A 26,763-nucleotide genomic window follows, 5' to 3' on the forward strand; every position below is an offset into this window, starting at 1 on the left:
TATGGTTGCATTTCACAATTACTTTGCATTACTTGGCTTTGCCTCAGAAACAATGTTTGATGTCATGCTTTCTGTTCTCTATTAGAACAAAAGCATAAAGGTCCTTGATTTATGCTTTTCACCACATGACATTCTCTTGTTTGTCTGGAACCACTGTTCTACTCACTCACTACAACCAGCATTTACAGAATTAGCTGCTTTTGTACAGGGGTAAATTTTTTGAGTCCTGTTTTTTTTTTGTCTTTCACTTGACTGATTAAGCTAACCCCAGTACATTAAGTGATGCACAAAACTATTTTGTCCATTTGTTTTCTTTCATTTTTTTTACACCAAAAACATTTATTATAAGAAGGGCTCAATTGCTGCAATGCCAAAAACAAATTTCCTTTTCGAGAAGCATTCCAATAATTTTTGACATGCAATTTATAATTAAATGGATATGAAAAATTGTTAATAGTTTTATTTTTTTTTTCTCTAAATGGATACCACTTTGACAATATTTCTTTTTATATTTAAAATGGTATTTTCTCTCAGGAGTCACTTACTTTTGTGTGATGGATGCTGCCTTTTATTTGGACATTATCAGTAGAAAATCTTTCTTCATCCTGAGTAAAGTTAATATTCATAAGATAAGATTAAAAATGTATGATTTTCATACTATGAAATTCATGTCAGCGACTTTTAATTGTGGGATAGTTTTACCTGTTTTTAGCTGAGGGGTCAGTCAAATGAGGAAACTCTACTAAATAAAATCACAGATTGCTGCATTTAATAATGTGCACTTATGGCAAGATTAGATTACGTGTGCGCAATCTCTGAAGGAAAATTGAACATTGGATTTCATTTAGGGAACATAAGAGTAATGCAGGCAGAAGAGAAATGCATAGCACAATTTTTAGGTTTTTAATTTGTGAAATGCTATGACTATTTAGCATTTATGCACTTATGCATCATGTTGCATTTATTTTCTTTCACAATTTTGTGTTGTTTTCTCGCAATCAGCTTGTAAGTTGATTGTGGGAATCAGCTTTCTCTCTTTATCTTTATATTCAGCTTCTAAGACCTTTATCTCTTTGTAGCTGCAAAGAGATAAACAGTGGAAACCTTTTCAATGCACTGCATGATGTTTAAAGTTTCCAAGTGAAAACATTTTCTGCACAATAGACACAGCTGTGCTTATGCTTGTTGAGGACTCTGATTTTAAGTCATAAACATCAACATGCTACCAATAAACCTTCCGTCATAACTATTAAATAAAGCACCTCGATAAGAGACTAACCAGCAAACACTGATAGGTTGAATTGCTTGTGATAACAGCGCTGACCCATGATGTCACAAAAGGCAACTGACAAGAAGGCAGTTTGTCATTCAATTTATTTTGTTAGTTTAATTTCTATAGCAGGTGAGGGAACATAACGGTCACATATGGGTTCTCTTGAGCATAGTTTTCAGAAATCACAGTGTTTCAGACATGGACATGAACATCTTAAAAAAATGACAATGAAGAAGAAAGGGCCAAGAGGAAACTTAAAAACACGATGTCACTTTTTCCTACACAACTTCTCCTTCATGGTCCTCCAATTGCCCCCTTTGATTCACACACACACACGCACGCACACGCACACACACACATGCAAACATGAACCTGCACACGCAAACATTCGCACAATGTGTTGTCATCCCCTTCCCCATTCCCCAAAAGGCAAACAAAACAAAACAATAAAACGAACCTCAGGAACAAATAGATATATTTATATTTAATATATATTTACTCTTTAAAAATAGAACTTCGGTCTAGATACTAACATCTGTACAAACTACAAAAATATAAATTTTAATATAAATAATTTATATGGCATGACATTAACATTTTTCTTGAAATAAACTACAAACCACCGCAAGAGCTCCTTGCTCTCGACCCCCTCCCTCATCAGAATCTGACATGGTGTGCTCGAACTGGAAAGCGGTGCTTTGCTTCATAATTCCCAACAGCAGTAGCTAAACGACTCAACTTTCATATTTACAAAAAGTAAGAAAACGGAAGAAGCTGCCACTTGAAACATGACAAAGACAATAGATCCGCATGTTTATCCCTGCAGTTTAAACTGGCAGTGACGAGACCAATACTGAACGACTGAAGCTTTGTTCTCAGTCTGAGGGGAAGCAAAACGAGTAGAAAGTGAGTCGAAACGAGTTGAGGCACCAAGACTGACTAAACCAGTCCAGAGTCAAAACAACATGACACTGTTGCTACTCAAAAAGGGGGAAGAATCAAACAAAAATAACTCCCTTTGCATTTTTAAAATTCCCTTTTTGACAAGGCGAACAACACTTTTTCGACAAAGTGACTAAAACGCCCATCCTGCCCCTAAACCCATAAACGAGCTTACACAAACTGCTGAAAAAATTGACATAAGTTATCGGAGCTCCTTCAAGTAGATTAAAACTGCAGAGGATGTTGAGACAAAGTTGGAATTAGGAGCGTTGCTTTCCAGCACGATGGCTAAATAATTCAAAAGGTTTAGAGCCTAAACATAATACTGACCTGTAATTGCTGGGATAATGAGAAAAAGGGGGACACACTGAAGGCACAATGGTTACTGCTGTTAGGAAACAGTATCTGTTGTGTAATTCCCTGCAACCTACGACAAAGAACTTGGACCCAACAGATTGTTTATGACGAAGTATTTCATAGTATAATACTGTGAAAAAAAAAGAGGAGGGAAGGGGTATGGGATAGGTCGGGGGACTGCACTTATCAAGCCAAATTGCCTGAAAAGAAATCGGAAACGTAGCAGCAAGAAAAAAAACAACAACAACAAAATAACACAAATAGAAATAAACACTGACCATGTATGTTCAATACTCTAATACCTTAATAAAATCTCACTTTTTTGTGAAAACATATAGAACATGTCTTATTCTATACAAAGTGGGACGGAAAACAAATCCACATCCCCACATGAAAATAATCTTTTACATCTTACATAAGAGAATACCCAAGTAATACAGTACTCTTTTAAATAGCTTCCCTCTTTTTAGTATTAAAATATATATACTCATAGATTTATATAACTCTTAAAACAAGTAATTTCATTTTTCATGTTCTTGATGTGAATCGTCTCTGCTTTTTTTTTCATGTGAAGTCTATGTACAATTAAGAGTTTGAGCCACAGTGAGGAGGTCGAGGTGCTCTGGGGTCCAGAGACTCAAAGTGAGAGAGCCATGATGAGTGAGTCTCTAGCAGTCTTTAGATGCCTGGATCCTCAGCCCACCTGCCGCACACAGGAAACAGGAAACAGTCAGCAAACGAAGCTCTCGTTTCAGAACTTCTTCGAGGTTTGTGAAAAGGTCAGCAGAGGAACCCGGCTCACCTTATGACTTGCTGAGTTGATATTCCGTCTGAACCTGTGTCACCTCCAAGTCTTGGAGCTCTAGAGAGTCTCTGGTACATGAAGAATAGTTTGCTTTGTCGCCACAAGTCCTTGTTGCAGCTTCAAAACAGTCTGACTCGCTGTCCATGTCAAAACCTTCATGCATGTAGCCTTGATAAGCGGTCCCTGGTAACGTCGGGTGCACGGCCACTGTAACGGAGGCCGTAGCAGTCACCATGGTGACTGGGCCCCCAGCGGGGCCTTGTTGCATTGGCAGGGAAGAGTTGCTGTGACCATAGCTCGGCCTTTTAGTCCTGTTTGGCTGAGGCCCTCTGCTGTTCTGCAGCCTGGGGCCACTTTGACAAGTCCTCCCAGGGAATTGAGCTTTGTCGCTGGGTAAGCGTTGAGGCGACTGATCCTGCAGTCTCTGGAGATCGCGCTTCTGCTCACGCTTGTTTCCATCCCAGCATGTTACCTGGGAGCCGACAGGCGGTTGCAGATTGTGGTTGGATTCACATGACGGTTCAACCCTCCCACCGACTGCGTTTTCCATAAAGGGCTTCAGCACCTAAAACAAACACAACATTTGTATGTGACACATAAGTACCAATACAAGATTAAAGAGGAGTTATATGCATAAATCTCTGGAGATTTATGCGGTCATGGTGCTTACCGTTAGTTTGGGGAAGCTTGGGTTCTTGCTGGCTTCCACCAGGATGTGAGACGTCGTGGAAGGAGCTGTCGTGTGTGACGCTTGGTACGCGCTCCTGTCACAGTACTTATAGTCCTCCTCCCCGATCCCAGAGGTCGTCGTCACTTCGGAGTAGTATTCAGAATCTGACGACTCCGAAAACGCTTGCTGCCGTGGCGAGCGTGGATGGTTGTGGGCTGTGAAGTATCCATGGTGGGCCATTGGAGGAGGCAGCGGAGGTTCGGGAGAAGGTGTCGGCAGGCAGCCGGCATTGTCAACTGGGGTGACTTCAGCTGGAGGGCCCAGCATGGAGAGGAGGACTGGGAGGAGAACTAAGCCATTCAGTATCCCCAAAACAGTCAGAATGGCAAGGACTGCGAAGAAATACCTGTGAGATGAACAGACATAGAGCTTTGATTAGATCAAAAGAGAAATATAATCAACTTCAGACCATTTTTAGCTTAGATAGTCCTGATATGTCACTTGGAGTAAGAAATTAGCTACGGGTTGTGCTTACAATAAAAACTTTCTCAAGAATCAAAGAATCTAGTGAATAGCTAACTATCACTTCACCTCAGTAACAGTGAGGTGAAATGAGATAAGATGAAAAGCAAAAATCTAGGATGCTATTTTAAGGTAAACTTCTATATATTAAGACTTTTCTATGAGAGAGTAATTCCTTAGATAACAGCACAATTGCTTTTTTTTCTATCTTTGTTTCTTTTTGACTGGTTTTCCTTTTACCTTCTGTCTTTATGGAACAAACAATGTAGGCAGGCTTTCAGAAACCTCAGAATGAAGGTAAGGATTCACATTCTCCAGAGGAAAAACACAAAATCAGCTGTTTTTTTTAAAAAAATGTTAGCCAGGCTATTGTGTATAAAGTATTTAATTATTTTATCTTTATTTTTAAAAACAAGTAAAACTTTATTTCACATTGTGTGCTGTTGCACCCATATTAGCATTTAGCCAAACGTTTGATAATTCTAAATAATTTCATTTGAAATCAATTATTTCAATAATCTAATCAGTTAATATTTTCCTTGCATCTTATACAAAATGAGCAAGACTACATGGCTTAAAACCACGTGGTCATGCACACATTAATGTGTGCATGACTTACACACACACACACACACCCCCACACACGCACACACACACACACACACACACACACACCCACACACACACACACACCCACACACACACACACACACAGCTGCTGTACATGAGGAAGAAAACTAGCTCAGGGAAGGAAGGCTGGGAAAACCCAATGCTTGTGTATCAAAGGGGTTGGGGGAGAGGCTAATCTGACTCCCCACTCAGCTTAAACATGCTTTGATGCCTCTCGTGCTGCTTCTGCACAACTTTCTCTCGCTCTGTTTTTCTTTTTCTTTTTTGCAGCTCCCACTGCATGCGTGCTTGTTTTGTGCATGTGTGCGTGCATCTCGACGGAGCTCCGGGGAGGCCAGGGGTGGAGGCACGCCACAAGAAAGAGCTCCCCCGAGCAAATTAGAGAGGACTCCACTTAAACACTAACAGAAAATGTGAAGGAAGAGAGACTGTAAGATGCTTTAAGTCTGCTAGGCCAGACTTTAGGAGGTGAAAGAAATAAGGAGAGAGAAAAAAATAATGAAGTTGGCATGAGGCAAGGCAGAAAAAAAACAACAACAAAAAAGAAGGAAAGCGGTGGAGTCATTATGGAAAGATGCTTCTTTATAATCACTTGAAATGATTATTACTGCTTTTCAAAAAGTAAAGCCCTTTTTTTTCAGGAAAGATTAAAAACCCAAAATGAAACCAAAATCATATTATGTCTTTGAATTAAATTCAAAATACCACAGCGGTTTCCTTTATGTGCTACTTTTTACTTTATTTACAGAAAAAAAAAGACAACTAGAACCCTCCATCAGTCACTGTCATGAATTTTGTGGCTTACACAAACTAATCTTTTCCATTTGTGGCCTGGAAAGGGATTCATGCACATACATGAAGGTATATGTGTTTCTGTTTGTAAAAAAAAAAAAAAGAGAGAGAGAGAGAGAGAAAGACTGGTGAGAAGAGTCTCTAGTCATGCTTGTTTGTGTATTCAGCGCATTGCAAGGCCAGAAGATGTTTACACCAGCATGTTTATGCTGTTCCCCAGCTAGCCTGCTTTGCCTCACTCCATTTGCCCAACTACAACTGCAGCTAAACGAGACCTCCAACAGAGCCTCGGCCCCTCTGCCTCACCCCTTCCCATCCTCTGGCCATATGTTGTCTCCCAACCACTTTCTAGTGATTTTTCCTTTCTTTTAGTAGGCTTGCATTTGCTTAACTTCAGTTCTCCTTCTCTGTGGAGGTTCCCTTTACTATATTTGAACCACCCATAAGAACCACATATCCGTGCAAGTCAGCTAACCCTTCCAAGACTCCCACTCCCTGCCTCTCCTTCTGCTTCTGTGCAAGTTTCTTCAGAAAAACTGGCTGTTTTTATGTCACGGAGGCCTGTTGCAGTCTGTGAGCTCAAGGTTGTGGTTTCGGGTTTGGGCCGAGACCACGTTCTGCTGAAAAACATGGAACTATTCGGCTTTTTTTCCACTTAGCCCACGAAGTGCAAGAAAGAACGAAAGAAAGAAAAAAGATGCATTACGACGCACATGCACAAGATTTACACTTCACTCGCAAGACACGCACATGCACTGAGAACAGAGTCGGAAGGAACAGTCTTTGTTGGTGGGCTGCATAACATCTGACTGGCTGACCAGTTCAAATTTAGCTGCAGTTTTTATTATGGCATCCGACATGGAAGGGAAAGAATGCCAAATGGATGATAGGAATTTTTACAGATTCCCCGAGTGTGTGTAGGTGTGCGCGCCCGTGTGTGTGTGTGTGAGAGAGAGAGAGAGACACCACCCAGTGGGCAGCAGAAAGCTTCCATGTTTACAAGCAGCTGCTACACAACACTGATGTTTTCCCCATTTGTTGCATTCTGAAGTTGGGGATCTGTGTGTGCAAGTGTGCTTGTCCTGCTGGAGTGACAGAACCAGCTGCGTAGTAGACACTGTCTGCATGCATCTCTGTGTGTGTGTGAAGAAAGACAGAGAAAAACACTTCCACCTGCATCAAGCCCTTAGCTCCGCCAGGAAAGCTTCCTTTTGCAACCCAGCAAGGAGAAACAAAAACACCCACATATATCTCACCTCATAATGAAGTCAAACTCTGATCCCGCCAGCATGAGAACACCCAGCAACGTGGAGATTGCACCATCAACCACTGGGGCGAACATGTGTTCCAGTGCCACCGCGGAGCGCTTGTTTCTGTTGCCAATCGCTGTCAGGAAGCCCTGTGGCCAAAAAAAAAAAAAAAAAAAAGGGAAAGGTGGGGATGAGGAAGAAGTTGGAAATCTTTCCAATCATCCAAAATGTGTTTGTGGCGAAGCTTGGCAGGCTACAGAACTGCTGGATTACTGCGCTTAACACCACACTGTGCTACAATAAAAGTCTGCCAGCATAAGGGAGGAAGCCAAAATAAATCCTTAATCACAAACATTTTACCTTCATTACTTTCCATTTAACAAATAAAACTACAGGAGTCTCTGCTTTGAACTGATGTGGGCTTTGTGGAAAACAAATTAAAGTCCTGGTTTTCAGTATTTCTTCCATGTTTTTTTTACAGGTTTCAAGCAAAACGAGCATTTCACTGATAGCCATCACTGTCTAAAGACTTACCAGGGCAATGTGAACCGTAAACTCCACGCCGATGCCCACCGATGCGATCAGGATGACCACAGGAATGGCACTGAGCTTGATGCCAATCAGGCCCATGATGCCAAACAACTCCACCGTCATCATGGCCAAGATAAACACCTGAAACACACATACAAAGAAATGTTGTAACTCTAATGTGGAAGAAAATTAAGAATGAAAGAACAGAATAAGAAACAAAAAAATGGCCTTGAAAGAGGTAATTATCAGTGATTTTCTCATTTGTCATTTGCCTGGGTTGACTGTTTTTCAAAAAACTGTGACCCTGTACTTAAATTCAAATTTCTAGCTCTGGGAAAATGACTCAGAGTACTTCAAATCTTTTATGACCATTGAACACACTATTCTACCAGTTCACACTAACTGTACAGCTATCGGATGTGGAAAGTTTTGTTATAGGAGGAAGACTCCTAGAGCTGCTAATTCTGTGAAGTGCTTGAATATAAAGTCAAAGAAATGTTTGAAGCTATACTGAAAAAAAAAATCCTCCAGGTTTCAAGAGATCAAGAGAGAGCAAGACTAACAGGAGAGCTGAACAAAGCACAGCAGAAACACTTGGTCTGTTCCTTCAGAGATTTTAAACTCTGTATGTTGAGGAATATTTTAGATAAAAAAATGTCAGCATAGTGGAAATCTCAAGAGTTCAGGTAAGGGTCTACATTCTTCAGGAGAATACATACAATAATGCAATATATTTTATATGTCAATTAAAATATATTGTATCCACTGTCACGCATCTGTCACACACAGCTCCTAATATAAAGAATCACTAGAAAAAAAAACAACCAAATCTCAAAGATTCATAGAAACTGAGGAAACTGGATGTATCTATATTTGAAAAAAGGGTTTTAAAAAAAGAATAGACATATGCCTGGGAAGATGGAGCGTTTGATCCCAGCGTGAGCCTTGAGCTTGGGCAGAGTTACAGTGGAAATGATAAAATCAGTTTTATTGCTCAACCACACACAGGCAAGAGGGGCTTGTCATCCGCTGGCATCTCTTTGTTGTCTCCATCAGAGGTACTAAGGCAGTGCCTTTTAAATAAAACATACTATGTACAGACAAACTCAGTTGTTGCCTTACAGCAGAGTGTCAAACTCCAGTCCTGGAGGGCCACTGTCCTGCAGTTTTTTGATGTGCCACAGGTACAAAACACAGGAATGAAATGGCTTAATGACCTCCTCCTTGTGTAGATCAGTTCTCCGGAGCCTTGCTATTGACCTCATTATTCTATTCAGGTGTGGTGCAGCAGAGGCACATCTAAAAGTCGCAGGACACCGGCCCTCCAGGACTGGATGTTGACACCCCTGCCTTACAGAGTTCATCAATTTATGTTTTTTATGTATGTGTGTGTGCATGTATTAGGAATGTTTCTCTCCAAATCACATGAAGATGTGCCCATATATATATTCTGATGGATGACTTGAGCAGGCCAAGGTTGCAACTGGACCGATCTGTTCTCTCTTTTTCCCTTTGACAAAAACAGCAAGTGGGCTGGAGGTGCAGACTTCAGGAGGCTGAAGGCTGTTTTTGACTGTTATGCATTTCCTTTTTTTCTGAGGGAAGGCAAACCTAAGCTAGAATGACAATGTCTCTGTGTGTGAGAAAGTGGCCCTCTGCAGAGACAAACAAGGGCCCCTAGACAGTGTTGGTGAGGTATGCTGAGAGGAGTAAAAAGAAAGAAAAATGAAGAGTGGAGGAAGGAAGACGGTAATGATCGTTAGGACAGAAATGGGAAATGACAGAATGGATGAGCGATGGAAAGACGAGGCCAATAAGGGGGAGGCAGGACTTACAATGATGCCAGCTGTCCAGGGGTTGAGCAGGAGAATGGCGCATACCAGGAAGGTACAGGCCAGCACAACGCTAATTGACAGCAGGAACCAGTGACGGAGGCCGATGTACTGTTCCCAGAACAGGAAGGGGTAACCGTTAGGGTAGTTGAGCACGCCCTTGCGACTGAACTCATCACAAATGGCACGCACGCTCTCGATGGCCTCCACGAAGTCACTAGCCTGCCGAAGGCCGTTCAGGTAGAAGGGAAACTGAGCAAACTCCAGGGGTTCCGCTGAGGGGACTGAACAGAGGAAAATATTATTTTGTTTTCTCTACTGAGAGATATACGTGTAAAAATTTACTTTTGAAAAAAATAAATAAATAAATAAAACACTTACTGCGCAGATTTTCTCCGGTGGTGTCATACTTGTCATGAATCCACTCTCTGGGGTGAGGATAGAAGTTGGCCTGGGATGCGGCATAGCCCAGGGGATCATTACTGACCCACACGGTCAGGTAAATGTAAAACACCTCTGGGGGGATCAAACCCTCACCATCCACCAGCCGGCGAGAAGTCAGCTAAAGAAAGAACCATGCATTAATTTTTCCCGGGCCACAGGCTAGAGCAGGACAGTGACATCTGGTTATCTGTTTTGAGGTACCTGGCTGCGGTTGAAAGGCTCTTTCTTGGAGCCTGTCTGGATGAGCAGCTTGTACGCCAGAGCTCCATCTTCTGTGCCGTTCCTGTAGCTGTCCGCTGTAATCCGGCCTGCCTGCCAGTCAGCATCAAAAGCAGCCTGGAGACCTACGCGTGTGGTAAAAACACACAAAAAGGAAGAATTATTGTGGATATTACTTGGAAATGCCTTGATTCTTATGACCATAAAAACAGAAAGTTTTTCCAGATGTTTCTCTTTGTATGAGGTGACGCTGAAAATGTGAAAGCTCATGTTTCCTCTTTTTTCTCCCCCCACAGTTGGCCCTGATTGACCTGTTAACTATTACTTCCTCTTGACTGGGCCTTTGACACATTATAACCTAAGGACACCCACACACACAAATGTACACACGCATGTAAAGATAACCCATGACCTCAACCCATCGACAACGCCACCCATGAGCCCAGGTGGAGGAGGGGGGGGGGGGGGGATAGTATGACTGAACTTTTGCTCACCCTTTGCAAATTCTCAACCTCACTCCCTCTACTCACCGCAAGCTGACTTTAGTAAAGCAAAAAGTGGAAGAATTGGTTTATTTTTTTTCCTTTTTCTGCTCAGCGAAAGCACAAAATCTAAGATCTAACACGCTGTATTCTCTATAAATATAACTACAATTGTATATTTTTAGCATCAGTAATGTGCATTAAAATAAAGTCAGATATAACACATCAATGTAAAATATCTCCAGTTCATTCAGGCTGGAAGAGAGCGAGAGAGACCGAGACGTCAACAGAAAGCAGGAAGGAAATATAAAACATGAGAAAAAGTACAACAAAGATGCTCTATGTTGTCCTTTTAAGCTTTCAGCTGCTGAACATTAAGGAACATTTTTAAATTGGATATGTTGGCAGCCTGCAAACATTGATGGTAGCAACTCTAATTATGCTAATTGCGAACACAAGATGCTAAATTATGTCATTATTTTGTCCTTATTTTGCTTCAAATATTATTAAACACCTAATATTTAGCAACTTTTTTCTCACTCATGTGGTGTGACTTTAGTTGAGATCCTTATATTAAAGGAAAAGACCCCTAACAAGTCAAAGGACCTTTGACTTGCTGTTCTTATATATTCTTCTATTATAATTCTGTAAGAGAAATCTGAATTGGAAGAATTAAAAACAACAGGCTGAGGTTTCACAAAAACTGGTGATAAGAAATCAGCCACAAAATGTTGCACTTATAAAATAAACCCAACTACAAGAATATATATTGTTTTCATTTAAGGAAAACTTCAAGAGGCTGGGGAAGGTTTATTTTTTAAAAAAACTATGGGCTCTTTACCGTTCAGCCAGTCCTGGAAGTAGTGCAGCCACATGCGGGGCAGCTTGTTGTCGCCGTCTCTGACTACGTATTTGACAGAGTTGAAGGCGTTGTGTAGCTGAATCAGCAGCCTCTGAGATCGGGCGTAGTCAAATCCATCCATCGTAACTAAGTACATGTTGTAGAAGGAGAAGTACTTGAACTGTGCATCGATGAAGTCATACTCCTTGGTGTCACGGGGCACGATGTCGGTCAGGTAGAGGCCGTCATGCACCATGGTGGTCCCGTACAGCCCGAGGCTGAGAAGTCCCAGGAAGAGAACCACCACTGCGACTTTGCTCTTGGGCTTCAGGAGCAGGGGGGCATACTTTTCCCGGGCAAACTTGGACAGGTTCCAGTGGAGGAAGGGGAGTGGAACGCACTCCTTCCCCGACTTGGAGTCTTCCACCTGGGCTAGGAGGTCTCGGGTGGAGCTGGAGGTCGGGGTGAAGAGCTGGGAGCCATAGTGGTCTGGCACAGAGGTGGTGGTTGGGGAAGGTGATGCAGCTAGGGAGAATAATATATAGAAATCAAATGTTAGAGTGCTTTGTATTAAATTTAACTGATCCTTTTCGATATTATGATTCCAAAGGATTTGCGTACCCTGAGTCTGTGTGGTGGGACAGACAATGATGGAGGGAGAGCTTGTGGAGATCTGTGAAGTTGGTGGCAGAATTGTGACAATATGCTGACCCGCTGCGTCGCACTGCGTAAAAGCTTGCACTGTCGTGGTGATCTGGGTGCTGGTGGTGATTGTCGGTCCTGCGGCATACTGGTGCGTATGCGCTGTCCCCGCACCGGGCGCCTGAGACTGCTCGCCAGCTTCTGACAGCTCGTTCGGCGAGAGGTGAATGACACGATCAGCGCACGGGCTGTACAGGCAGCAGAGGATGTCCAAGCGTTTGTCCTCGCGCCGGTGGAGGTCCAAGCTGAGGATGGCAGGGAAGATGAGCAGCACCATGGCAAAATTAAATACCACCACAATGGCTGCCTGGGGAGAGAGAGAGAGAGACGAGAGGAAAAATTACAGATCCATAAGCCCAGCAGGGGTAAGTCAAAACTTTTTTTTTAGTATCTTAGAGTACAGCCCCGTAAGTCAAAAAAATCCCTGCTCTAAATCAACAAGCCAGGAGGTTAGAAAGACTGAGCTAAGAGAGGAAGAGTGATTTGAAAGAAAAGAGAGAAGAAGAAGGCACATATATGTTGCGAGTCTGAGCAAAACCATCACCCTGTTACCAGTGCTTCCATCACCTCCACCCCCCGCTCAGCTCAGGCCCTGGAGCTGACATTCTGTTATGTGGTTTCGAGTGTGAGCACATCTATGCGTGTGTGTTTATCTGCGCGCTTGTGTGTCTCAGACCACCCACAGTTAGTCACAGATCAGAGAAAACCGCTTTGACGGGCCAGTGATATACTGATCCACTACTCCCTCCTCTGTCTGCTTCTTTAAGTCTGTTCACAGCCCTTTATGCTCTGAATATTTCATGTTATACACACATGCAAAGACATGCATCTACAGAAAAAAAAAAAATCCTGGCCCTCTAGGTACAGAGGCAATAAAAGCAGCAACAAAAGCTTTCGTTGATGTGAATAAGTGTCACTTCTTTTAAGTTTACTCTTTCATTTGCAAAGGAGCTTTGGGCTTCATGGTGCGCGATTGTGTGTTTGCCGCATTTATGTCCCAGCGAGTACATCCGCGTGAGGGTGGAATAAAATAATAAAAAAAAATACCTGCAGAGAGAATGCCCGCAAGGCTGGGATGGGCACCAGGGCAGCCATGAAGAACGCAATCATGTTGTTTAAGGAAGTCAGAGCCACACTTGTGCCGGTGCGACGCAAGCAGTCTCCTGTCCGCTCCTTCACGCAAACACAAAAACACAGATGAGTCAGAAGAGACAAAGAGAGGAGACGAAAAGGGAGGAGGGCAGTGTGGTGGAGATATTTAAAAGTACCTTAAAGGGGATATTACTTCCTGCCTCCGTGAAGGAGTGGGCCAACAGAAACATGTCATCTACACCGATCCCCAGTGCCAGGAAGGGAAGCACCTGGGATGGGAAACGCATCAGTGAAGGGCAAAAGGGTCAGAATGAACATTTGAAGAAAGTTGACATCAAATTCTGGGCATTAAATCAAAGGAATTACCCCCCACACATATTTTTAAGATCACATTGTCCTCTGAACCAGTGGTTCCAAAGCACTTTTTTAAGACCCCCGCAACCCCCCTCCTTTTTTTGCCACCCATAAAAAAGGATTCATGCAACAACAAAACCCTAAGAATTTATAATTTATTCTAAGACAAAACTGCCCAGAAATGAACTTTTCTGAGAGTACTAACAGCCTTAATCTTTCGTGCCTCAGTCTAGAAATATCTGATTCCAAAATTATGTTTTTCTTTTAGTTTATGAATGACTTTCTTCAGTATAATGCCATTGTAGTCATAAACACACTTCAAAAAATTACATTTACACTTGCAATGAGGCACTTGAATATATAAAAGCACCATATGATGCAAGAAAAGTCATCTTAATTTTAAGATGGATAAATAATGTGCCATTATCTCTCCATCCATCCATAAAGCATAGGGCGTTTTCCGTTGTGTTGTACCTGTGTAGTAGCAGCATTGAAAGAGAGGCCAAGTAGAGAGCAGAGTCCCAGTCCTGCTGCCACTGACAGCGCTACCAGCAGCACCCCCGCCAGTCCAACAGCCCCCTGCGACTTGGCACAGTCCCATCTGAGCATCGTCACACAGGCGTAGGCCAACTAGGGAGAAGACATGCTGTGTAAACACCATAACCCCTTGCTTAAACTTCTCTCCTCATAAAAACACTCCGATTTCACTAGGTAATCACCATGAGCAAGTATCCTCCAGCGACTCTGATGACACTGACGTCGGAGAAGGACTTCATGATGTCGTTGAGGGTAGTTGTGGAGAAGGCATGGATAGACTGACTGGAATTACCAGGAATACTCTGGTGGACGACCTGCAGGAAATAACTAGTTGTCAAAACATGCTTTGGAGAATACAAGTGAAGAAAACCTGGGAGGAAAAAAAAAAGACTAATCTATCTTTTTGAAGTATGACTGAAAGTGAGCATGAATGTGTTTTTACATGTGGCAGCGTGTGTGTGCGTCCACACATAAGTATGACAACTGAGGAGTAATGAGCACAGATGCCAGAGGTTAGGAGGTCAAAGGTGAAAAGGATGGGATCGCACGGTTCAGGCAGCCACTCTCTGCACACTCCACACCACGCATGAACCAAAGTTTTCTGAGAAACTACCTGGGCACATGAAGTCATCGTTCGCTATCTCAAACAGATCTGCTCCTGTTTTTTAATGCGTCAAAGAGGAGGTCTTGAGTCTCGGTCAGTTTACGTTGGGAGTTTGTTATCCACCCCTTCTCCCCACCACCCTCTCTGTGGTGGGTGTCGGCTATCATAGCAACAGCTTGTTCCTATAACTAGGGCTCTGACAGAGAGAGATGACTGCCCTGCTGCACACACATGCACACGCAAACCTGGTGCCCTGTTCACTTCATTCAGGGTGCAGAAGACTGATGGAATTCAAATACTGCATCATGCCTGTGTGTGTGTGTGTGTGTGTGTGTGTGGGGGTGTGTGTGTGTGTGTGTGTGTGGGGTGTGTGTGTGTGTGTGTGTGTGTGTGTGCGTGTGTGTGTGTGTGTGTGTGTGTGTGTGTGTGTGTGTGTTCTCCATGTTGTTCTCCATGTGTACATGGACAACAACATTGTATAGGAAGAGGAAAATATCTAAAAAAAAAACAATTGTATGTTTTATTCAACTTTGTGACAGATATATGGCTTTAAAAATAGTAGTGAGTTTATACCTCCACAAATTTCCTCTGCCAGGACTCGAGGATGGCGGTGGCCTTTTCCTCATTCCAGTTGATGTCGTGGATCTCATAGTCGTCCTTGAAGTGTTCATAGAGCTGCTTGGGACTCATCAACAGGAACATGGATTGGAGAGCCTCCGCACTGCATGGGCATGCAAATAATGGATTAGCTGGGTTTTGAGCATTCTCTGTTTCACTAGGATGCTTTGAAGTGACATCACTTAAAGTACCCACAGACCATCTTGGAAGCTGATCAATGAGTATAAGCATATACTTGAGACAAAAACATTTCAAACTGTATTAAGAGAAGACAGCAGAGTTTGGCAAAGGATATGTCACATATGATCAATGGACTAAACTCTAAATTGTGATTGGTAAAACAGGAACAGATTAAGTTAACACCAAGCAGATTCTGTAAAAAAAAAAAAAAAAAAACAAGGCAAAAGTAAACCTGTGTGAATCTTAAATCTGCTGTCTGATCCAGTGCAGTATTTTAATTTGTGCTGAATGCCTTCATAAATCCAGTGCAGTGGCTGTTTCCAAATGTTTTCACCTCACAATTCCCAAAAGAAGACTGCTGGAGACAACCAGCTCATTATTTATGGGTGGAGTCAACAACAAAGTCATAAGCCAGGTAAGCGAGTGTAAAATGACCCTTCGAAACAGCTCAAACAACCATTATACTACTTCTTTTTATACATTTATGACTACTGGAAATGTTTTTTACAATTATGGCAGAAGATATGCTTTGAAAATCTTGTTAAAAATTGATTTAGTATCTAGAAGTCATACATAGACCCTTCACTGGTGTTTCATGACCTGCTGTGGGTCCAACTTTGGAAGCTAGTAAAAGGACTTGGGACAGCACCAGCCAATACGTTTTTCTCCTTCTTCTTTACTTCTTTCATACAAAAAAGTTGTAGCAATCCATGAGACTTCATTTGATTGTCAATTATCTTTAACTAGCTTACCAAACATTCAGTTTACTTATGAACCCTATTTGTTTTGGTATCTCTGGGTTAAGCTCCAGTCTGCTGTTATTCTTTCTCCGTGCAAATCTACACACCTTAGCAGGGCATCCTGGCTGCTTTTGACACGCCCTCCCAGGATGAGCTCCTCCTGCCAGTGCATGAACTTCTGACTGAAGCCGTGGCATCCACCCTGGAGACGGCCGGCAATGTCTGGACTCTGAAAAGAAGGAAAATTGTAGGCCTTAGAAAACTAAAGCTCTGCCATTACAATCGTATATGACGCCTACAGTTGCACTTTGGAAGCGTGGACTCACTTCTTCCTGTTCCTTATTGGGGGCACTGAGAGGGCAGTCTGGGTCTGATGTGTCCAGGCATGGCCTGTCCATATAGGCGTGTCCCACCTGAAGAAAACAAAAAAAAAAAGCAGCATTAAAGTCTTGGTGTCTGTAAAAGGTGCTGATAAATAGTTTATAGGTTCTCTTTTTTGTGTTTTGTTTGCTCAACACCTCCTCCCAATCCCCCAAAAGGAAAAGTTGAATCCCTGTGGCACCCCAGAAGAGACTTTACCCTAAGGAGTGAGCCACACTACCCATGTTCAAAACAGTTTCTAAGTAAACAAAGCGAGTCTTCCCTTCAATAAGTTACTGTGTGTTTCAGTGTCTTACCTGGGCTTTGTCCAGCATCTCTTTAAAACCTTCCAGGGATGTGTACTGGCCCAGTTCTTCCATCAGCTTGACAGGATCTAAATTCATCCACTGGATATCTGGCATGCCCCTGCAAAGCAAAACAGCAGACTTTTAAAGGTCAACAATCCAGACCAGTTTCAGCATAAAATCCTAACTTCGAGAGCAAACCCTGAACCCATCTCTGCTGCTGTACACACTAATCTTTATTGTGAGCAGGAAAACGCCTGATCTGGTCTGTGCTCTGGCTTCTTTGCTGCATGGGGGGCATGCAGGAGGCGAGCTGCAGATACAGGATAAAATAGCGTTTATTATCCTGTTTCACGCTGCCACAATGCCCGGGAAGAAAAAAATAATAAAATAAAGGCACGGTGGCTGCCTGCTCACTTTCATTCCTCAGTGCCCTGCACCGAGTCATAACAATTACCTCTGCCTCGAAAACATCTTGATAAAGAGGAAAAAGTGAGGAAAAGGAAAAATAGATTCAGGGATGAGCAAGAAGACAGGAGTAGAGCCACCATTTGCACAACACAATATTTGTCGATATTTCCACTCAATTATCTTGTTTGCAAACTTTTATTGAATGCAAAACTAACAGATTTAATAGTTTGTTTCCTCCCGCCACTTAAAATGATATCAGGCCTTAAATATATTTCAGGCCTAGTAACATTTTCTTCAGTTGTCAGAGATCTTCAGAAATAATTCTTCATTGTTGACTCATTTTGTGGCTTTGTTTTGTCATTTTGAATGATAGAAAGTATCATCAGGAAAATGAATAATTCAAAAAATAATTTGGGTTCAAGATGCGATCTTCCTCCAGTAGCTAGTGAGGTCCTCTGGTATTCCCACATACCAGGCTCCCATTTTGCTGCTGGTCGCAAAGACACTCCTTTATCAGCTACTTTTTGCTTGACTGAACCAGGCCTGGGCTCTTTTGTTTTTTTTCATAGATTGCTGTTTTTTGTTCTCCTTTTTTTTTTTTTTTTTTTTTTTTGCACTCATTTCTTCAGCCTCTTTCCCAGTCTGTCTCCTTCTGATTTTGGTCTTTCTCCTGTGTAGTGCTCTGTTTTCCCTCCATTTCTTTTTCCATTAAACACGTCTGAACTAGAAGTCAAACAAAAGCATTGCCACCCCGTGACCATTTCTGATATTTTCTCAGCTCTTCACAAAGCACGAGGAATAAACATTTAATAAACAACAACAGATGTCGCAAACATTGAGTGGATTTACAGCAATGATTGGGAGATGTGTGAATCATCAAAGACCCCACTTCTCTCACTCTGGTGCGATCACACAAGCCAACTGGGAGATGCTAAGGATGGGAAACTTTGTGTTTGTTTCTGTATTCACTGGCTTGTCATGCAACATGGCGCTGTCAGCTCAGACGGATGCATAAACAAAATATTTCTTTGCGTAGAAACATCTGCTGCGATCTAAACATTCTTTTTCCAAAGTACGCACTCAATTAAAATATCACTCCTGATGACAAAAAGAAGAGAGAGAGAGAGAGAGAGAGAGAGAAAAAAGAGAGAGATCCCTTTCAGCAACTCTATTTCTCAAGAGAACTTTGTTTGACAAAAAAGAAAAAGGGACTGAAAAAAAAAAAAAAAAACTTGAATCCGCGAATACGCCCAGACTCCACTGTTAACTGTCTTGTAGCCTCTCTCCATCCTTCTCGGGGGACTTGAGGTTTGAATACTGCCCATTTTATTTGTTGGACAACTTGGGAGCTGGGAGCCCAGGGCATTACCATGAGAATGCCGAGTGTTAGCCCTGAGCTGACAAAGCCACCCCTCCACCACGGCCACCCCCACCTCCCTCCTCCTCTGGGGCCCCTGCACTGATGGACACTCACTCGTAAACTGAAAGAATGCTTACCATTGTCTGACCCAAAGGGCTCCCCTGCCACCGCCACCACCACTGCCACCGCCTCCCCGCCCTCTGCACTACCAGCCCACCACCCAGTTGCCGCTCCAGCCATCTCCTCTCCCTCGTTTCGCCGCATCCCTCCCTAACCTTTTTCTCTTTGAAATTCTCTGTCAGAACATCCCTCTCCCTCCCGTCCTTCTCCTTTCCCTCTCCGGACCCGAAAAGAACTCTATTACTGCCTAACGCTGTCAGTCACAGCAACCACTGACAGACTGCTCAAAGCCGAACTGTATGTCTCCATCCTGCAAGTTGTGGACTTCTTGTTATATCGGATGGAGCTCAAAGACAGCCAGAGTGTGTGTTTTTGTTGGGTCAGATATTCTGAGACTTACGGTAAGTAGGCAGAACCTCCTTGTAGTTTGGCCCCTTCCCAGAAACAGTCCAATGGAGTGATTATCATACATGGGAATAGCTTGTCAATCATCTTAGATCAAGAAAAAAGGAGAAGAAAACAATTAAAACCAAATTAAGTGAGACATGTGCGCTTGAAGGAATGAAGCACATTTGTCAACTTACCCTTTCAATCATGACATTTTCTATAATAGGAACTCCTGATTTGTAGCATATTTTATTGAGATCCCACGATCTATGACAGACAAAACAATTCAAAGTTAGTTTTTCTATTTTTTTTCTTTTTCACAACGGATGCACGTAAATGTGAGAAAAAGCTCCACTCACTTTCCAAACAGCGACACCTGCACCTTGCTGGCTGACAGTGCGGCCTCCATGTGAACCAGCAAAGCCTCCTGCGTCAAAATATTCGTGCCCTCTTCTTTGGGTGTCTGGATAAGCATCTGCGAGGTAAACACCGACTCCTCTCCCTGCTTCTCTCTGGTGTAGCGAAGCTCTGTGCTCACCCGACTGCCAGCTAGAAAGAAACAGAAAGAAACAAATTGGTTGATATTCTTCATAGATTTAAAAAAGAGCACATTTGCAGCCTATTGCGGTTTTTTTCATACTATATGCGCACACTTACACAGGAACACACACACACGAATATATATGTATTGACCAACGCCCTTGGCCTTCACCAGTGTTGGTTTTGAAGGCACTTCACACGAGGCAGCGTCTGGCCAAGAGAAATGACTAATACGGCTTCTCATTGGTTCCTTCTGTGAAACAGATGTGCCCTTAGTTAGTAAGACCAGGCTTCTGATGCCCCAAAAATCCTTCTATCTTAGCTCTTGCAGCAGCAAATAGAGACTCAAACATCCTGTACCAGCAAGGGGGGAAAAAAACCCCATCCTTATCAGCATATGGCTTGCTTTTCTTGATAAAATTCAAGACTGTCTGCATGAAAATGCCCTTCTTCTAAGAAGTAAGGAGACCAAAAGACAAAGGACTATAACGATACACCGGAAGGTAAAGAAAGCTGAACACATTTAAGAGAAAAGAAGCTGTGATGAGCAAGGAAAATGTTAGGAGCAGCAAAAAAAAAAAAAAAAAAACACAGAGAGAAGAAAAGTAGAGCTATGCTGTGCTGTGTGGTAGACCCCAGCCCCCTAATTACAGGAGGTTGCCCTGAAAAGAGTTTGCCAGCCGGGGGGATCTGCCTCTGTGCCAAGTGGACATGAAACATGCCGCGCTGGATCACAGAGAGCCTGTCTGCCCCTCTCGCTGTCCCACTACATGACAACCCCAGAGAGAGAAAGACAAGGAGGGGAAGCGGGGGAGAGAGGGAAAAAAACGGGACCAGGAAGAGAAGTTTGGAAACAAGGGCTATCACCATCTTAAATGAGTTTTTTTTTTCACTCTTTTACTCACTTCCACTGTGCTTCCCTCAGTTGTGGCTTCACCCTATTGTTAAGCATCTCTATCTCTTTTCCTTTTAACATAAACTGATTTGCTATATCTTTCCATCTGTCTAGCTTTTGTGTCTTTTTTTTTTCTCTCTCTCTCTCTCTCATGTTCCCCGCACCTCCCCCCATCCCAGAACAGGCTGCTGTAATTGATGGGAAGAAAAGGAAAAACAAACTACGCAGCTAAAGTGTGAGATCAGGTTAGGTTTTCTTGCCCTTGGAGACACAACTCCAATATTTCTAGGCTTCACTTTCAAGGTTTTAATTATATTCGCAAACACTTGATCAACTTGTTTGGATTATGTCTTATTTCCATGTCGTGACAAAATTGGGCAAATGTGACTTTCAAAAGTCTTAGGTGAATGTATTCACACATTACCAATGAGGTGTGTGGTCAAGGACTTTTGGAGACACATCCGTTTGGGAAAGTTGCGAGTGTCAAAGAATCTTTTTCACACTGCCATGTATCTGTGCTACGAGGAAATATCCCACTGGGTGCAAATCTGTGATTCAACTCCACTTGGTGTCCATCCCCACAACAGCTTCCCAATCAAAAAACGGCTACGACAAAATGAAAGCTTTTCCATTTGCGGACCTCTTTCTGACATCTGTTAAAACCTTTTTTGACGTTTCGTATGTTAACCTCTGCAACACAGGGTTTTGATCCCAACAGGAACTGGGTGGCTTGGAGAGACTCTGGCTCTGTAATTACAGGCCTCCTGAAGTAAATTATAGCTATTTGTGTCTTGTTCCTCCCATCTGGACCACCCAGGCAGTCTGTCCTCTCCCTTGCTCTCCTTCTCGCCTTCGTTCCTCAGCCCCAGGTCCGGCCCCAAAACACCCGAACTCTGCAGAGTGTCACAGCGACCCTGCTTACTGCTGCTCGAGTAAGCTCAGCTCTACCTTTTCTTGTTTCTCTCATCCTTTTCTCCCCCTTTTTCTCCTTCTGAACTTCTCTGTCTCCTACTCGCTCTTTTTCACTCTCCCCCTACTCTCCCTTTCTACTCAGCCTCTGTTTCTAACAACCTTAAAGAGACAGCTCCCAGAAATGTTCCCACCCTGAGAAGAAAGCTCTTTTGAGTGTGGAAAACACGTGAGAAGTGTGATTTTATGGCGTTCACGACGAGGAAACATATATTTTTTTGTTTTTGTTGATCAAAAACAGAATAAAAAAAACATTTTAGACCATCCATAAAAGAAAGACAGCTATGTGGTGTTTTTAAAGGCTTATATATTTGAGGAAGCATGTTTGGTGCAAAATGAACTGTTAACTGGTTTTACCACCACAGATGCTTCCAAAGCAGTTTGGATACCAGGAAACTGAAAAGTGAAAGAAAACATCATAACAAACCCAATAAAACTGTGAAACAAGGTTTTCTACACTTTTATTTACAAATGTAGTGTGTTTTTACATATATCTACATGTCCTTTTCTCTCCATCTGATCCCCCAAAAAGCAAGAAATCCCTAAATCAGTGTGGCTTCTCACACCTAAGATAATGCCAGGATTTTATATACAGCTGATTCTGTTCTTCGCACCATCTATAGGCCTGATCCCAGTTGCAGGCCCTGCCAGGTCAGACCGGGCCACCTTCAAACTTCAGTGTGGTAGATTAGCTGGATTAGGGGGCCCCTGAAAGGCCCCACGCTGCTATGGAGGAAGACCCAAAACGAAGAGGGCTTAAAGGGACATGTATGGCTTTCACTTGCTATATATAGTTATTGTTTTTGCCTCATCTGTAAAGTGTGTCAACGAGAGAGGAAGTCTCTTGTTTGCCTTGAAATGAAAAATTTCAGAAAAATGTTGCTCATACCAACATAAAACTATTTAGTTGGCCTTCTATGCAACACCCTATACACTCACTTTAGGTATTTTCTATATTCAGAGCCACCAGAATCCAGACTGCCGACCAAGGAACACCCATGTACCCTGGCATTCCCCCAGCCAGGGCGCCTCCCAGCAGATGGGCTATTCCTCCATACAATCCTTCAGTATGGCGCTGCACTGAATACAGACCCTTTGTCATTCAACCCTTCAATTTCTTTCAAATGTTTCCCAACAAACAGCAGAATAAAAAAAAAAGGTCTTTTTTCCCTCAAATGGACCAAAACTTTCCCAGCACCGTAAAACAATGCCGGAACCGGCTGTGGGAGGGTGAGGCTTGGGGCGAGAAAGAGGAGCTGGCGTGTTGCTGTCTTACCTATAGAAATACACTGTATCTGTTCATGAGTCATCAAGGATACTATTGCTTTAGCAGAGAAGCTGCGTCAAATCAAGAAAGCAATAGTCATCATTCCTGCTTGATTGTAATTTGGCTACTCCACTTTTTACACCTATCCTGCAGAAACAGTATCCACAGCCAACACAACAGGAAAATCAGTTTCACTTACATTCTATTGAGATGTGCCAGTGGTGTTAGCCACCACACATAAATTTCCACCACGGCTGGCATTTAGGCACTTTCCATTTCCATATGTATAGGCTTGCCTCTGCTAATTATGCTAATCATGGGCAGTGTTGGCCACTGTGAAAAATAGTCACATTAGACACTCCACTGACCGCTAATACTGCTTAATGTGTGGTTGAAACATACATTCATCCCAGCCTGAAAAGCAAAATTTTTCCACGTTGCTGGTCTCATTCAGATGAGAAATGAATTTATTGATCCCAAGGAGGATTTCTTTTTATTTTCCTCCCCTTCCCAAGTACCAAGAAAATGTCCAGTCTCTGTCTCCATCACTCTCTCTTTACTTTTTATACTTTAGTGGTGTAAAGACAGACGCAAATGGTGCAAACTCTAAGGTGACTGGTGTCGCTTTATACCGTGCAAACCAGAGACAAAGGTTGCTCTTCAGCAAAAGGAGAAGGGGCGCCACAGTATTCTGATTGAGGTTTTATTATCCTGCTATCTAAGAAGATTGCATTCAGTGTGGCTGAGACTTGACCATCAACTGCCAAGTTGTTGCTTTTTAAGATTTGGCACCAAGACATAGTAAGTGACTGTATTTTTTGAGCTTCACAATTTATCAAATGCTGCAACGTTCAAGAGTGCAAAGAAAAAAAACAAAAAAAACAACAACAACAAAAAACACCATGGCAAAGGGTGGATTGTGTGCAAAACTTGATATACAATCGAAGATGCAAAAATACTCAATCATAGTGACTTTTATTTATAGATTATAGATTCAGGGATACTAACAACTGTGGACAGCGAGGGTTATATTGGGAGAATGAAAATGAAAGAGAAGAGGGAAGGAAAAGTGGATGTCAACATCATCACATTATAAAAAAAATTATATTCCAGTAGTAGAGTGCATCACTCCTTATTTCCAAGATGAACATTTGACTAGCCAATGAACGTGATCATTTTTGAGCTTGAGAAAATGACTGTAGAAAAAACTAAATGTAGGTGAGCATGTGTCTGTCATCTGCATATGTATATATTTCTGTTCCGAGTGTGTTTATTTGTTGGGGGGTGGTCCTGGTCTGTCTGCTGAAGCGTGCGTGCATGTGTGTTGGTGGCAGTGGATGCTGCTGAGAAATAGGATGGAGTGAGGTAGTGTTGAATTGAAGGATGGAAGGAAGGGGTGAAGTAAACATTTAGAAGTGACCCAGGTTGACTCTGGTCTTGTTTGTTCTCTCTACCAGTGAGGTCCCAGGCCCTGAACGCTGGGAGTTTATTTATCTAGCTGGGGCACCGCCGCACACTATTCACCTCCAATAATGCCTCATAGAGCTCCCTTTCTCTGTCTGAACTGGGCCGCTGTGTGCACTCCAATGAATTATAGCATTTACCTGCCACGCCGCTCCGAGGTTTGTTTAGAAAAACAGCTCCAAACTCCTGAAATGCCCACGTGTGCATTCGCTCATTTGCGTAAACCCAGACGTGTCTTTCTAAACCAGCTCTTTCTTTTTGATTCTCATCAAACTGGTTCTTGATCCTTGCATATCCCCTCTAATTTCACGTCGAGCTAAACTAGGACTCCATCCCTGGGCATTCACACCCATTTGGACTGCGGATAGTCTCTACCTCCCCCTCTTTCCACGCTGACTTTTTATGGGACATGTGGCGCGGCTGCAGGGCCCTGTCTTGCTACATTCATATTTGGACAGCTTGAGTCTGTGTATATGTCTGTCATGGCTCACCCAAACCCCGCCAAGAAAGATGAGTTTAGTTGATGTCAGAGTAAACACCGCCTCTTTTACGTGAAAGCCCGTTTCATTTTTTTTTTTTTTGTTGCCCTCCCCACTCGCCAATTTCTCTTTTCCAAACAAGTCTTTCAAACAGCGCATTGCACATTGAGAATAACAAGTAGAAAAGGCAAGTATCTAAACAAAGTAAGAAAAGAATGCACTGTGTTCTGGCAAACCTTTAGGCAAAAGAAAGCAATCCATGTGGCACAACTTGCTGGGAAATGAAGAGGTGCAGGAGACAGTCTCATACTTGATGTTTGTTTTAGAGAGTAAGAAAAAAAAATAGCAGCAAAAAGAGGGGAAAACGTGTGAGAAGGCCATAAACCTTCCACCCTGTTCCTGCCCCAACCCCCCTATTGTCTCTACTCATCCCTGTCTTCTTCCTGCACCTCTTTTTATGATCTTTCCTTTCTGCTTGGGAACAATAAAGACTGTTGACCAGGTCACAGCATCAGCTCAAACAAAATAGTATAAAAGTGGTACCAGAGTTCAAAGTTTAAACCTTGGGGATGCTTAGGGCCAAGCATCGGAATCGGCTAGTTTTCACTTGAACAGCGTTCAAGCACTTAACAGTGTGATTTTGTTCTAAATATTTGAAATAGACAAAAATAAAAATCAGATGAAATTTTAGGGGGACACATGCTTTGATGTATACATTCTTAATTTCTCAAATCAGAGCCAGTTGGTCAGAAAAAGAAGATCTGCAATCTGTATGGGCCAGGAAAAGCTGGAACATCTCTATTTTAAAAGTAAACTAAGGAAAAGAGACAGTCTTCATAATGGTTCATTTTAAAGCAAACTCTGTGAGACATAACCAGAATCCACTCGTAATCCTTCTTACAGACTAAACACCCTGATGCGGTGGCTTTTAAATCTCTCCTACCCGGGTGTGAGGGTGAAAATCAATCCTCCTACTTATGAGCTGCACGTTCATGTTGCAGATGCGCAACAACGCTTGAGTCAAACCACAAACATCTAAGTCACTAAAAGTAAGACGGCTAAAACCTTTCAAGGTTTCTGACACATCTCCCTGCGTCTAGCCCTCCTCGGACTCAAGCCGCTGTGCTTCACACCGTTTTGGTCCTGCAGAAAGGGAGGAAGCAATTAAAAAAGCCCCGGTGGCCTGACTTCACAGAGCAGGTAGTAACATAAACAGACGCGCTCACAGACACACACACACACACACTCACAAACGAAGGCAGGCGGACAGAAACGCAGCCGGGAACTCAGGCTGAACAAGTCTGAGGTGAGAAAGACGAGAAGTTTGTTTGTGTTGAAAAGTTTGAATATATGATGAGAACCACATGCACCTACAGCACATCCAGAGCGTCAGCGCTCGCAGAGTTGATTCCCAGCAAGGAAACCCTGAACAAATTAGGACAAATGTGATGAAACATGCATTTCCCTTTCAACTGCAACACAGTAAGCATCATTAAAACCCACTCAAAGAGACACAACAATATTTTGAGTCGCTTCAGTTGAAATCTGCCGTTTTATTGGTGAGCATGTCGGCCCCCACCCTCCACCACCTTCTCCAAACCCCTTCATGTTTTCTGGCTCACATACAATAGCGCATGAGTGTGTGTTGCTCTATGTTTGTGTGTGTGAAAGAGAAACAGAGAGAACTAACCTCTCCTTGTTACCGAACCACTTTACTCTCCATTGAGGCCCTAGCAGCTTTGTCAATGGGCTATTGGTGGAAACAAGGCAGGCAGAAACTTTAGAAACA

The 26,763-nt window shown here is 42.8% G+C and overlaps 1 protein-coding gene across 2 annotated transcripts in view; it reads right to left on the reverse strand.

Moving 5' to 3' along the window:
- Nucleotides 1-1,357: 1,357 nt before the first annotated feature.
- Nucleotides 1,358-26,763, reverse strand: part of ptch2 (patched 2) — a 28,820-nt gene continuing 3,414 nt past the window's right edge. Inside the window, exons 3-23 of one of the 2 annotated variants that reach the window (XM_055033321.1) lie at nucleotides 19,720-19,909; nucleotides 19,558-19,627; nucleotides 19,374-19,465; nucleotides 17,095-17,203; nucleotides 16,744-16,830; nucleotides 16,525-16,646; nucleotides 15,453-15,600; nucleotides 14,458-14,589; nucleotides 14,213-14,368; nucleotides 13,561-13,653; nucleotides 13,340-13,465; nucleotides 12,212-12,599; nucleotides 11,591-12,115; nucleotides 10,250-10,392; nucleotides 9,986-10,166; nucleotides 9,608-9,888; nucleotides 7,776-7,913; nucleotides 7,248-7,390; nucleotides 4,048-4,453; nucleotides 3,375-3,942; nucleotides 1,358-3,275 (exon numbers count right to left, since the gene is read on the reverse strand). In XM_055033321.1, coding sequence (XP_054889296.1) covers nucleotides 3,376-3,942; nucleotides 4,048-4,453; nucleotides 7,248-7,390; nucleotides 7,776-7,913; nucleotides 9,608-9,888; nucleotides 9,986-10,166; nucleotides 10,250-10,392; nucleotides 11,591-12,115; nucleotides 12,212-12,599; nucleotides 13,340-13,465; nucleotides 13,561-13,653; nucleotides 14,213-14,368; nucleotides 14,458-14,589; nucleotides 15,453-15,600; nucleotides 16,525-16,646; nucleotides 16,744-16,830; nucleotides 17,095-17,203; nucleotides 19,374-19,465; nucleotides 19,558-19,627; nucleotides 19,720-19,909 — 4,097 coding nt within the window. In that variant the 3' untranslated portion in view covers nucleotides 1,358-3,275; nucleotide 3,375. Of the gene's footprint in view, nucleotides 3,276-3,374; nucleotides 3,943-4,047; nucleotides 4,454-7,247; nucleotides 7,391-7,775; nucleotides 7,914-9,607; nucleotides 9,889-9,985; nucleotides 10,167-10,249; nucleotides 10,393-11,590; nucleotides 12,600-13,339; nucleotides 13,466-13,560; nucleotides 13,654-14,212; nucleotides 14,369-14,457; nucleotides 14,590-15,452; nucleotides 15,601-16,524; nucleotides 16,647-16,743; nucleotides 16,831-17,094; nucleotides 17,204-19,373; nucleotides 19,466-19,557; nucleotides 19,628-19,719; nucleotides 19,910-26,763 lie in introns of both variants that reach the window. The other variant, XM_055033320.1, reaches the window with a different exon arrangement.

Source organism: Poeciliopsis prolifica, unplaced genomic scaffold, assembly GCF_027474105.1.
Source record: "Poeciliopsis prolifica strain line A6 unplaced genomic scaffold, Auburn_PproV2 SCAFFOLD008, whole genome shotgun sequence".
Taxonomy (NCBI): domain Eukaryota; kingdom Metazoa; phylum Chordata; class Actinopteri; order Cyprinodontiformes; family Poeciliidae; genus Poeciliopsis; species Poeciliopsis prolifica.